We start from the raw sequence: 13104 nt of genomic DNA, 5'->3' as shown, positions 1-13104 counted from the left end.
TATTGCATATGTTTAGCCAAGTTTACATAGCATATTTCATGAAACCGCCTACCTTTCTTAGCTTCATATCATTGTCTTTCAGTGTCTCACACCAAGAGTACATGCAGTTGGGACAATTCTGTTTCCTCATTCGATATCTGCCAGAGATGAAAAAAAAAATTACAAAATAGCACAGGTCAAATCACAATTCAAGTCTCGATTTACCCCAGCACCAGTAAGGTCAATGAGAAAAGGAAATTCTGCTTCCTTCTCCACTTATGAGCCCCTACTCTTGCCTCCTGATCTTGTAGTCCACTCTGTAAAAGCATCTCAATTCTGTCCTGCTCAAGACAAGCCACATTGCCAGCTCAATGAGGTTTCCGGTTACACAAGTTAGAAATGGAAGAAGTGTCCATGAGGTTTGGGCTCCAGCACCAATCCGACAATGTTAAAACATAACTTTTACTGTGTAATTAAAAACTTGGTGAGAAAAAGCAAAAAAGATAATCCATAAGCTCATGCGTTTCCGGTTAGCAAGCCTTATCAACGGCGTAAGCTTATGGATACTTAATCTTTTTTTTTCGTTTTTTCTTTTTCTTACCATATTTTTATTTGCTCAGTAAAAGTTATCCTTTAACATTTTCTCTTTGGTGCTGGAGCCCAGTCCTCATGAACCTTCTCTCCCACATCTGACCTGGACACCAGCCTGGTGTGTTACTACACTTCTTGCACCACACCCTGACCAAACAAGGTCTATCAGGGTGCCTATGTGAATACAAGTAGTTTTCAAACTGAATTGTCCTCCCTGGAAGGTGAGCCGATTACCATTTTTTCCTTCTCTTCAGGTTACACAGCCTATTATACTTTATGGAGAGAGAATCGGGGAGGAGGAGTGAGGAGCAGAGTGAGAAAACAAGCAGGGGGAGACAAAGAGAGATTGTGCTGAGTTTTCAAACAAATGTTTTACTTCACCCAGGAGCTAAATTCCCATCTAAAGTAATCAGTACACCTTTCCATAATCTCCTCCATGCTGCTATTGTCTGAGTGCTAACTATGGACTAAAGAGTGGGAATCTATTTCTTTGTACTGTGCTGTGTATAAGAAAGATCACAGCAGCTAGTCTCTTCCCACCAGCTCAGAGTCCATTGCAAATTAAGAGATAGAGCCTGAAGAGGAGAAAACTTTTGAAAATGCAGAGTACAAAGTCATATAACAGCCAGAGATAGACTTATTCCTCATGAGCACACTACATAGCTTATACCGGAAAGTTACTTGAACTTACAGTTACTCTTTAACAAGCTTTATAAATTAAAAAAAATGGTGTCACTATCTCTATAAGGCCTAATTCACAAGTCTGTTTTTTTTAAATGGATATCATACATAGACACCTCTTATTTTATGGCAACCGATTGTATTTCAAAAAGAACGAACACAGATATCTTCCATGTTACATCCATATGTTCTCTGAAACACAGTTATGAGAACAAGTCCTTATAGGCAGAGATCTTTCCACTTTTGTGCCGTATATACAACGTATACTTTTTTTGGCAGGGGGGACACAACTTTATATCACCACTAAAAAATTTTGACAAATCCATATATTTGATATAAAAAAAAATTGACAGTTGTATTAGAACTGTATACAGTTAGCAGCCATTTGATGGTTCCTTTTTTACCAGTAGATAAAAATATGTAGAGTGCAAACATATGAAAGTGTACAGTATATCCATACATTGCATGCTGCCAACAGTATGGCTAAACGTGGTGTGAACAGATACAAAGCCCTAAAGTATTGGAAGGACGCCTAAAAATATTACTTGCTAATCTGATGCAAAATAATCATGAAAAGTAGGATTGTAATTCTTTTTTTTTTTTTTACACCAGCATTTGCAAGATAAAGAATTTTTGGCATCCGGGGCTTAAAAAAATTCAGCTCTTCCGTACAGGCCTCAACACAAGGGACAATTGTATAGAGCAGTTTTTATAAGCTCTTTGTGCTCTAATGGCATTACATTATTTTAGTAAGCCATGTAAAGAAATAAAGTGTTCCTTGTTGAGAGTTTATAGGACAAACTAACACAAAAGTCCTGGAGCACGGCCAACCCAAATCCCCAGAAGAGGAACCTCCACAGTTCATCAGGATAGAATTTAGTAGCTTTTAGTTTTTAATATATTTAAACAGGTTTGGACTCGTCGTCTGGACTTAGTTTACCACAATGGTAGGAAATTTAAACCTCAAAAGAAAAAAATACAAAGTTTCCGCTTATCCAACTGAAAGGAAATCTGTCATGGCATATGAATTCCCTAATCTGCCACCATAGAGTTGTAAAGCAGCGTGTGATACTTGTGAATAGTCATGGGTGAGCAGTCCAGGCAGAGTCATCCAGTCCTTGCTCACAAGAAATCTCCAGCAACATCTGGTGCAGTGCAAAGAGGAAGCCTAGGTCAGGACATCGCTTCACTACAGATGTTCTGCTGGAACTTGACTGGCTTGAGCACTCCTGAGCTGAGTCAAGGACCGCCCACATGACTAATCACATGTAGTGCTTGCTACTTTCTAACTTAGTTTTTTCTTTATGCTTAAAGAGAACCTGACACCTGATATGTGCTGCCAAATCTGTGAGCAGCATGTATCAAGCACTGGCTGTATTATCTCAGCTAGGTAGGTTTAACTCTGTGGCGTTTCAGAGAAACATACTTTAAAAGGGACCGAAATTGTGCTATAAACTAGTCGGATAGGCGGGTTCCCCGGCCGCTCCTTCCCGCCTGCTGCCCTGAATTAACAGGTCTTTGCCTACGTACGATGCAATCCAGAGCAGTGGGCAGGGAGAAGCCGCTGAGGACCCGCCTGTCCAATTAGTCTATAGCGAGGTCTCGGTCCCCAGCGGCTATTAATGTATGATTTTCTCTGAAACGCTGCAGCATTTCAGAATCAAACATACCTGGCTGAGATCATACAGCCAATGCCTTATACATTCTGCCCGCAGATTGTGCACCATGTATCAGCTGTCAGGTTCTCTTTAAAAGGGTTGTCCAATGAAAACAAGTTATCACCTTTCTACAGAATAGATGATAACATATTGATCTTTGGGGCGTCTGACCTCTGGTACCCGCAACGAACAGCAGAACAAGGAACTTTTTTCCTTTTAGGCTATGTGCCCACGATGCAGAAATGCAGCAGATTTTTTCCGCATCTCCCTGGCAGGAAAAACGCATGCGGATTTTATATGCGTTTTTCCTGCCAGGTAGAAGCGTTTGTCAGGCGTTTTGCATGCATTTCTGCATGTGGGTTATCAAGCGCTTTTCCAAGCGATTTTAGCATCACTTGGAAAAGTGCTTGACAACTTGGTCACACTATATAAATCCATGCAACCGGCATAGATTTATATAGTGTGACCAAGTTAATAGTTAAAAAAAAAGAATAAAAATGGTAACAAAATAAACATTATACATATCTTCCAATGGCCCCCGGTCTCCTGTACGGTGCGGCCGGTCTCTTGTACGGCTCGTGGTGGTGTAAAAGGACCTTTCATGACGTCATTTAGTCATGTGACAGGTCACGCAACCGCCGACATCAGCAGTCACGTGACCTGTCACATGACTAAATGATGTCATGCAAGGTCCTTTTAGACCATTGCGAGCCGCCAGGGAGCCAGGACACATCGCTGAGGAGACCGGGGACCATCGGAAGGTAAGTATAATGTTTATTTTTTATTTTAAATTCTTTTTTTTTTTTTTTACAGGTACTATGGTACCCGGGTCTGGAGGAGAGTCTCCTCTTCTCCAGACCCGGGTACCATCCGCGCATTGAATCGCTTAATATCCACATGTGCACATGTAGTCATGCGGATATTAAGCGATTCAATGCAAGTCAATGGCGGCAATTACGCTGCGTGTCCGCAAAATTAATGGACGTGCTGCGGATTTTTTCGCAATGATAATCCGCAGCGGAAATTTCCACAGCATGTGCACAGCACATGCGGATTATATTGGGGACCATAGGGCACGTATTACCAAGCGTTTTCGCTGCGGAAATTCCACGGCAAAAACACTTGAAAAACGCATAGCGGGCACACAGCCTTACTGAGTACCACATTTTTTTTCTTGATTTCTTTCAGTGTTTCTTAAAGCCATTGGGGACCATGGAGCACGTATTACCAAGCGTTTTTTAAGCATTTTCGCTGCGGAAATTCCACGGCAAAAACGGTTGAAAAACGCATAGTGGGCACACAACCTTAGAATGGAGCGGCAGCTCGCATGCTCATTCGTCGTACCATTCATTCCCTTTGGGGTTGCTGCAGTATGCTAAACTTTTTCTGGGAGCCCCATAAAGAATGAATGGAGTGGCGGCTGGGCATCCCACCTGTTGTATCATTTTGTAATGAAGATAAAAGTTAAACCATTAGGAAATCAAGTCACCCATGGAAATAGAGGATACCTGATGCACAGATGAAACCTTGTAGTATGGCAAGAGTTCAATGCAGAGAAAGCAAGGAAAATCTAGCACAGACCCTTTGCTGAATTTTCTTCGCATTCCCTGAAGAAAAAAGTTCCCCCGTCATGGATAGAAATTCCCCAATCTGCTGAAAATTGGGGGTCCCCGCGGTTGGACCCTCATGGATCAAGAAGTTATCCTTTGGATAGGTGTTAACTTGTGTTCACAGGAAGACTCCTTTTAAGGTAACATTTTAAAAAGTGATATCTTTCAAACCCTTAATTTATCCGATATAATGCGATGGTTGTAGTTCAGGGGCTTTATATGTGGTGATTGTTTCCCACTAATATTTTGTTAATTGTGAATGATCTTATTAGCTCAAAATATATTTGCTTTGGTGAATTAGGGATAAATATCATATCCATTATTAGTACAGCAGTTATACGCTATAATAAGCTATATCCAATTATTTTGACAGGCATAAATAAGTCCTTGACACTTTATGGCATATGAACCTGTACATGATGCTTTGTAGAATTGAAGCAAATGGAGTTATGCCTATCCCTGCCCCAATCAGCACCGCATGGTCCGAGGTGAAGATCCTCCGGCTTGGCGTACCAAATGGACCATCAACGTAACACTGCAAACATAAGAAACATGAAAAAACATACTAACCACACTATATGATTTAACAAATTTATGCATGATCAATGCACAAGCGCTGATAGATCCGTAATCACACAGTTTGCACCAGAATTGTGGAGTAAACATTTTTGAGCACCACGTAGTTGTGTAAAAATGTTGCAACTTTTGGCTTTTTTACGCCAGTGGTGGAAATCATGGCAAAAATGTATTAGGCTATGTTCACACACGTTGTGTTTTTTTTCTGCGCTAAATCTGCTGACAACTTTTCTCTGGCAGGAAAACAGCTGCGTCAAAAATGCAGGTTTTGCTGCGTTTTTTCAGCGTTTTTTTTCACTATCCTTCTGTCTCTAATCATGCATGTACATAAAGTTCTGTGAAGAAAAAAATCATTCTGGTTTCAGCATAGTGGGGAGGTGAATTGTTCAGGAATAGTTTAGACCCTGGCAATGCATTGAGTTTGTATGACACTATTTGCTTTCACACTATGGGGTCTGCCATTCAGTTTGCACAGGCATTGTTCAATTTCACACCTCACTGGGCCTCAGATATTGTTCAATCTCACACGTGGCTCAGCCAATGTTTACACATCACTAATTTATTTAAGACCTCCCAATACAAACAACCATCTCAGTGACTAAGACAAGATGGTTAAATAACAAAATTGAAACCATATTTTGCCATAAAAAATGCTGAAAAAAATTTAGCTGCATTTTTTTATGCATTTTTTCAGCGTTTTTTCACCACCCATTACTTCCTATGGGTGAAAAAACATTGAAGGAAGTGACATGCTCTATTTTCCAAAAACGCAAGCAAGGCAGAAAATACTCTGTAAACAAAAAGCAACATGTGTGAACAGAGAATTCTCTTTTCTCATACACTTTGCTGGTACTGCAAGATGCAGCAGAAAATTTGCATAAAAATCTGCTGCAAAATACACAGCAAAACACAACGTGTGTGAACATAGCCTTACACTCCAGCCCATGAGTGGAGAACATTTCTGTCTCTGGCACATGGCAGCTAAGAGATATGCCTAATTCTCTGAAAAAGCAACATACGCGAAACGTAGAGGATCTCATATTAAACGCACAACGGATAATCATTAAACACCCCCTTCACATATCTACTACCAATTACTATTCTGTCCCTTTGCAAATATTGGAAATACTGGCACCTTATTTTGATATACATATGAGCAGCTTATATTTTGTGTCTATATAGTTAAAGATAAATGTGCTGTTATGTGGTCTCTCTGTATTAAATATGTATACTTTTTATTAGTGATTAAAACAAATTATATTTGATTTTTAATAATTGTGGGTGGTTTGTGAAAACTCTTTGGTCAGTATTTGGGCAGTATTTATATGACAGTAATCCACTCTACAATTTTGGCATGTTGATGGAGGAACTCACACTATTATGTCCCTAGCTGGAAAACCATGTACTGTATGTGCTATATGAATATTTTTGTAGTTACTATACAGTACAGACCAAAAGTTTGGACACACCTTCTCATTTAAAGATTTTTCTGTATTTTCATGACTTTGAAAATTGTATATTCGCACTGAAGGCATCAAAACTATGAATTAACACATGTGGAATTATATACTTAACAAAAAAGTGTGAAACAACTAAAAATATGTCTTATATTCTAGGTTCTTCAAAGTAGCCACCTTTTGCTTTGATGACTGCTTTGCACACTTTTGGCATTCTCTTGATGAGCTTCAAGAGGTAGTCACCGGAAATGGTCTTCCAACAATCTTGAAGGAGTTCCCAGAGATGCTTAGCACTTGTTGGCCCTTTTGCCTTCACTCTTCGGTCCAGCTCACCCCAAATCACCTCGATTGGGTTCAGGTCTGGTGACTGTGGAGGCCAGGTCATCTGGCCTAGCAACCCATCACTCTCCTCCTTGGTCAAATAGCCCTTACACAGCCTGGAGGTGTGTTTGGGCTCATTGTCCTGTTGAAAAATAAATGATGGTCCAACTAAACGCAAACCGGATGGAATAGCATGCCGCTGCAAGATCCTGTGGTAGCCATGCTGGTTCAGTAAGCCTTCAATTTTGAATAAATCCCCAACAGTGTCACCAGCAAAGCACCCCCACACCATCAAACCTCCTCCTCCATGCTTCACGGTGGGAACCAGGCATGTAGAGTCCATCCGTTCACCTTTTCTGCGTCGCACAAAGACCCGGTGGTTGGAACCAAAGATCTCAAATTTGGACTCATCAGACCAAAGCACAGATTTCCACTGGTCTAATGTCCATTCCTTGTGTTCTTTAGCCCAAACAAGTCTCTTCTGCTTGTTGCCTGTCCTTAGCAGTGGTTTCCTAGCAGCTATTTTACCATGAAGGCCTGCTGCACAAAGTCTCCTCTTAACAGTTGTTGAAGAGATGTGTCTGCTGCTAGAAATCTGTGTGGCATTGACCTGGTCTCTAATCTGAGCTGCTGTTAACCTGCGATTTCTGAGGCTGGTGACTCGGATAAACTTATCCTCAGAAGCAGGGGTGACTCTTGGTCTTCCTTTCCTGGGGCGGTCCTCATGTGAGCCAGTTTCTTTGTAGATGTTGATGGTTTTTGCAACTGCACTTGGGGACACTTTCAAAGTTTGCCCAATTTTTCAGACTGACTGACCTTCATTTCTTAAAGTAATGATGGCCACTCATTTTTCTTTACTTAGCTGATTCTTTCTTGCCATAATACAAATTCTAACAGTTTATTCAGTAGGACTATCAGCTGTGTATCCTGACTTCTGCACAACACAACTGATGGTCCCAACCCCATTTATAAGGCAAGAAATCCCACTTATTAAACCTGACAGGGTACACCTGTGAAGTGAAAACCATTTCCGGTGACTACCTCTTGAGGCTCATCAAGAGAATGCCAAGAGTGTGCAAAGCAGTCATCAAAGCAAAAGGTGGCTACTTTGAAGAACCTAGAATATAAGACATATTTTCAGTTGTTTCACACTTTTTTGTTAAGTATATAATTCCACATGTGTTAATTCATAGTTTTGATGCCTTCAGTGTGAATGTACAATTTTCAAAGTCATGAAAATACAGAAAAATCTTTAAATGAGAAGGTGTGTCCAAACTTTTGGTCTGTACTGTATATCCTAACTAAATGCCTTAAATAGCTAAAATCTCAGACAGAATGAATCAGACCCTGGGTGCACGATTGCAATAAGTATGTTTTGTTCTGAAACGCTGCAACATTACATAGAAAACATAGTTTGAAAGGCCAGCTGCAGTCCAGTTGATTGACAGTTCTCTGACTATGTACACACATGGGAGACACCTGTCAATCACCTGGAGCAATGTGGGGTGAAGCTGGCCAAGGGCGTCATCTGACTAGCCAGATCTCTCCCTATAGTCCTCGGATGGATTTTTAAACTGTTTTCTCTAAAACGCTGCAGTATTTCAGAGTAAGACAAAACTCTGGTTCATACCGCCCGCAGTTGGGGCAGCATGAATCTAGTGACAGGTTCCCTTAATATGTGTACAGTGGTAACATCCCTTCTGTAGTGCTGGCACAGCGAACATTATATTAGAGCACACAGGTGAAAGAAAGGATCTGGAGACTGCATGGCCTTCTGAACACTAGCTGATCATGATTTGTATGAACTAGTATACGTGTATTCATTGGTCACATCAAGTGTAGGACCTGCATTAAAACCTTTCTAAATTATTGCTGATACCTCTACAACTTCAGTGTTTATAAGCTGGGGCACAGCAATAAGAGTTGTGGGGTTAGCTGATGTGTCTTGCGGGTGGTATGTGAGGAAGCGGCCCAAAGACCCCTCTACCACATAATAGCCCACCAGTACTATAAATGGAATATGGCAGATATGAAGGAAGGATAGGGGGTCAAAAAAGAGAAAACAGAAATGTACATGGTGTGCAAAATTGGATTGGACAATAAAATATATTAGTTTATTAGAATGTATAGAATGGAAATATGGATGACCCATGTGATCTATAACCCAGACATTCCCACCAGAAAGTATTCCTCAAGCATGAAAATCTGGCAGAAAAGTAGTAAAAAGTTAGTGATTTCATGATACTTGCCTTAATGTTACATATCTGATGAGTTTCACCACCCTGAAAAGGGATTACAGATATTATTTACACTAATAAAGCCAAACTCCGCTATAAAGAAACATTTTTATTATTTATCCTAAACACTATAGGGGGACATGTGTGGATGTCAGTATTGGTGATATCTGTATCTGACAAAGGGCATCATGTATTATCTGTACCAGTAATTCCCAATCTTTTTACCATGCAGCAACCCCTGAAATAAATTTCCTTCCTGAAGATGATCCTTCTGTTTCCATAGAACCCTCGTCTGACTGTGACTCAAAACCCGATGCCTGGACGTCAGCGAGAGCAAATCAGACTTGTGTACCTATAAACAAATGTTACTTTATATGTTATAGGAATATAAAATTAGCATTATTCCTCAGGTAGTGCGAGGATTATACAGTATGTTGCCCATCCTGGTATATATATGCTGCCCATCCTGGTATATACGGTCCCCATCTTGATATATATATATATTGCCCATTCTGGTATATATGTTCCCCATCCTGGTATATACGTTCCCCATGCTAGTATGTATGTATGTATGTATGTATGTATGTATGTATGTATGTATGTATATATATATATATATATGTATATGTTACCCATCCCGGGCCCATCCTGGTATATACGTTCCCCATACTAGTATATATATATATGTTCCCCATCTTAGTATATATGTTCCCCATCCTGGTGTGTGTATATATATATATATATATATATATATATATATATATATATATATATATATATATATATATATATATATATATATATATATATATATATATATATATATATATATATATATACACAGTACCGACCAAAAGTTTGGACACACCTTCTCATTTAAAGATTTTTCTGTATTTTCATGACTATGAAAATTGTACATTCATACTGAAGGCATCAAAACTGTGAATTAACACATGTGGAATTATATACTTAACAAAAACGTGTGAAACAACTGAAAATATGTCTTATATTCTAGGTTCTTCAAAGTAGACACCTTTTGCTTTGATGACTGCTTTGCACACTCTTGGCATTCTCTTGATGAGCTTCAAAAGGTAGTCACCGGAAATGGTCTTCCAACAATCTTGAAGGAGTTCCGAGAGATGCTTAGCAGTTGTTGGCCCTTTTGCCTTCACTCTGCGGTCCAGCTCACCCCAAACCATCTCGATTGGGTTCAGGTCTGGTGACTGTGGAGGCCAGGTCATCTGGCGTAGCACCCCATCACTCTCCTTCTTGGTCAAATAGCCCTTACACAGCCTGGAGGTGTGGTTGGGGTCAATGTCCTGTTGAAAAATAAATGATGGTCCAACTAAACGCAAACCGGATGGAATAGCATGCCACTGCAAGATGCTGTGGTAGCCATGCTGGTTCAGTATGCCTTCAATTTTGAATAAATCCCCAACAGTGTCACCAGAAAAGCACCCCCACACCATCACACCTCCTCCTCCATGCTTCACGGTGGGAACCAGGCATGTAGAGTCCATCCGTTCACCTTTTCTGCGTCGCACAAAGACACGGTGGTTGGAACCAAAGATCTCAAATTTGGACTCATCCGACCAAAGCACGGATTTCCACTGGTCTAATGTCCTGTTCTTTAGCCCAAACAAGTCTCTTCTGCTTGTTGCCTGTCCTTTGCAGTGGTTTCCTAGCAGTTATTTTACCATGAAGGCCTGCTGCACAAAGTCTCCTCTTAACAGTTGTTGAAGAGATGTGTCTGCTGCTAAAGCTCTGTGTGGCATTGACCTGGTCTCTAATCTGAGCTGCTGTTAACCTGCGATTTCTGAGGCTAGTGACTCGGATAAACTTATCCTCAGAAGCAGAGGTGACTGTTGGTATTCCTTTCCTGGGGCGGTCCTCATGAGAGCCAGTTTCTTTGTAGCACTTGATGGTTTTTGCAACTGCACTTGGGGACACTTTCATAGTTTGCCCAATTTTTTGCACTGACTGACCTTCATTTCTTAAAGTAATGATGGCCACTCGTTTTTCTTTACTTAGCTGCTTTTTTTTTGCCATAATACAAATTCTAACAGTCTATTCAGTAGGACTATCAGCTGTGTATCCACCAGACTTCTGCACAACACAACTGATGGTCCCAACCCCATTTATAAGGCAAGAAATCCCACTTATTAAACCTGACAGGGCACACCTGTGAAGTGAAAACTATTTCCGGTGACTACCTCTTGAAGCTCATCAAGAGAATGCCAAGAGTGTGCAAAGCAGTCATCAAAGCAAAAGGTGGCTACTTTGAAGAACCTAGAATATAAGACATATTTTCAGTTGTTTCACACTTTTTTGTTAAGTATATAATTCCACATGTGTTAATTCATAGTTTTGATGCCTTCAGTGTGAATGTACAATTTTCATAGTCATGAAAATACAGAAAAATCTTTAAATGAGAAGGTGTGTCCAAACTTTTGGTCTGTACTGTATGTTCCCCATCCTGGGCCCATCCTGATATATGCGTTCCCCATCCTGGTATATATGTTCCCCATTCTGGTATATATATATGTTGCCCACCCAATATATATGTTCCCCATCCTGGGCCCATCCTGGTATATATGTTCCCCATCCTGGGCCCATCCTGGTATATGCGTTCCCCATCCTGGTATATATGTTCTCCATCCTGGTATATGCGTTCCCCATCCTGGTATATATACGTTCCCCATCCTGGTATATATACATTCCCCATCCTGGTATATATACGTTCCCCATCCTGGTATATGCGTTCTCCATCCTGGTATATATATGTTGCCCATCCTAGTATATATGTTCCCTATCCTGGTATACACTGTATACATTCCCCATCCTGGACCCATCCTGGTATATATGTTCCCCATCCTGGTATATGCGTTCCCCATCCTGGTATATGCGTTCCCCATCCTGGTATATATACGTTCCCCATCCTGGTATATATACGTTCCCCATCCTGGTATATATACGTTCCCCATCCTGGGCCCATCCTTGTATATATGTTGCCCATTCTGGTATATATGTTCCTCATCTGGGCCCATCCTGGTATATACGTTCCCCATCCTGGTATATATATGTTGCTCATCCTGGTATATACGTTCCCCATCCTGGTATATACATTCCTCATCCTGGTATATATACAGGGTGGTCCAAAAGTAGGTGGACAGCAAATAACATTTGAATTAAGCTGTTGCTGTAACTGGGGAACAACTTGATTAATTAGAATTTTGAGATACTTATCTCCTGTGACTGTTCCATCAAAAAATATTGGTCCTAAAACACCAAAACTTGAAATACCACCCCAAACACTGACACCAGGCTCATTTAGTTGTTGCTCTAATGTTAAATGCATGTTCTCATTATACCAGTAAATACAATTATGTCTGTTAATATGGCCGGATAATTTGAAAGAAGTTTCATCACTCCACATAATGTTATCTAAAATTACTGGATTTTCTTCAATTTCGTTAAGCATAATCTCACTAAATTGCAGCCGCCTGTCTGGATCTTCCTCCGATAAACCATGAATTAGACATGGACGATAAGCTTTCCACCCAATAGATTTCAGGATTCTCATGATAGAAGCTCGTGAAATTCCCAATTCCACAGAGGCTCTTCTGGTGGACTTTTTTGGACTCTGAACAAATGTTTCAGCAACAAGTTGTTTATTATCTTCTGTACAGACTGTTTTGGGTCGACCAGTTTTTGGAGCATTAAGGATTGAGCCAGTGGCATTGAATTTGTCACGAATGCGGTAAATGGTTTGTCTCTTTGGGGCTTGAGTACCAAATGTTTCAAACCAATTTGCTGTAACGGTTTCAGCATTTTGAGATTTCCAATACTCTGTTAAAATCCATTTTCTTTGATCTGTATTTAAATTATTTGCCATTATGTGTTATATGAATTATCTGAAAAGAAAACAGATTTGGGGGAGATCTATCTGTGAAAACTAGATCTGTGAAACTGGCTCAGTTGCCCTTAGCAACCA

At 40.3% G+C, this 13104-nt stretch overlaps 1 protein-coding gene across 1 annotated transcript in view; it reads right to left on the bottom strand.

Moving 5' to 3' along the window:
• NOX5 (NADPH oxidase 5) overlaps positions 1 to 13104 on the bottom strand; it is a 70341-nt gene that overhangs the window by 18118 nt on the left and 39119 nt on the right. The window contains exons 12-14 of the mRNA XM_073650864.1: positions 9123 to 9162; positions 4930 to 5054; positions 53 to 137 (exon numbers count right to left, since the gene is read on the bottom strand). Coding sequence (XP_073506965.1) covers positions 53 to 137; positions 4930 to 5054; positions 9123 to 9162 — 250 coding nt within the window. The remainder of the gene's footprint in view (positions 1 to 52; positions 138 to 4929; positions 5055 to 9122; positions 9163 to 13104) is intronic.

The sequence above is a fragment of the Phyllobates terribilis genome, unplaced genomic scaffold (assembly GCF_046119375.1).
Source record: "Phyllobates terribilis strain yellow unplaced genomic scaffold, ASM4611937v1 Scaffold_11__3_contigs__length_659146591, whole genome shotgun sequence".
NCBI classification, from domain to species: domain Eukaryota; kingdom Metazoa; phylum Chordata; class Amphibia; order Anura; family Dendrobatidae; genus Phyllobates; species Phyllobates terribilis.
Note: the sequence above shows the minus strand (reverse complement) of the source record. Positions and strands in the feature narration are given on the sequence as shown.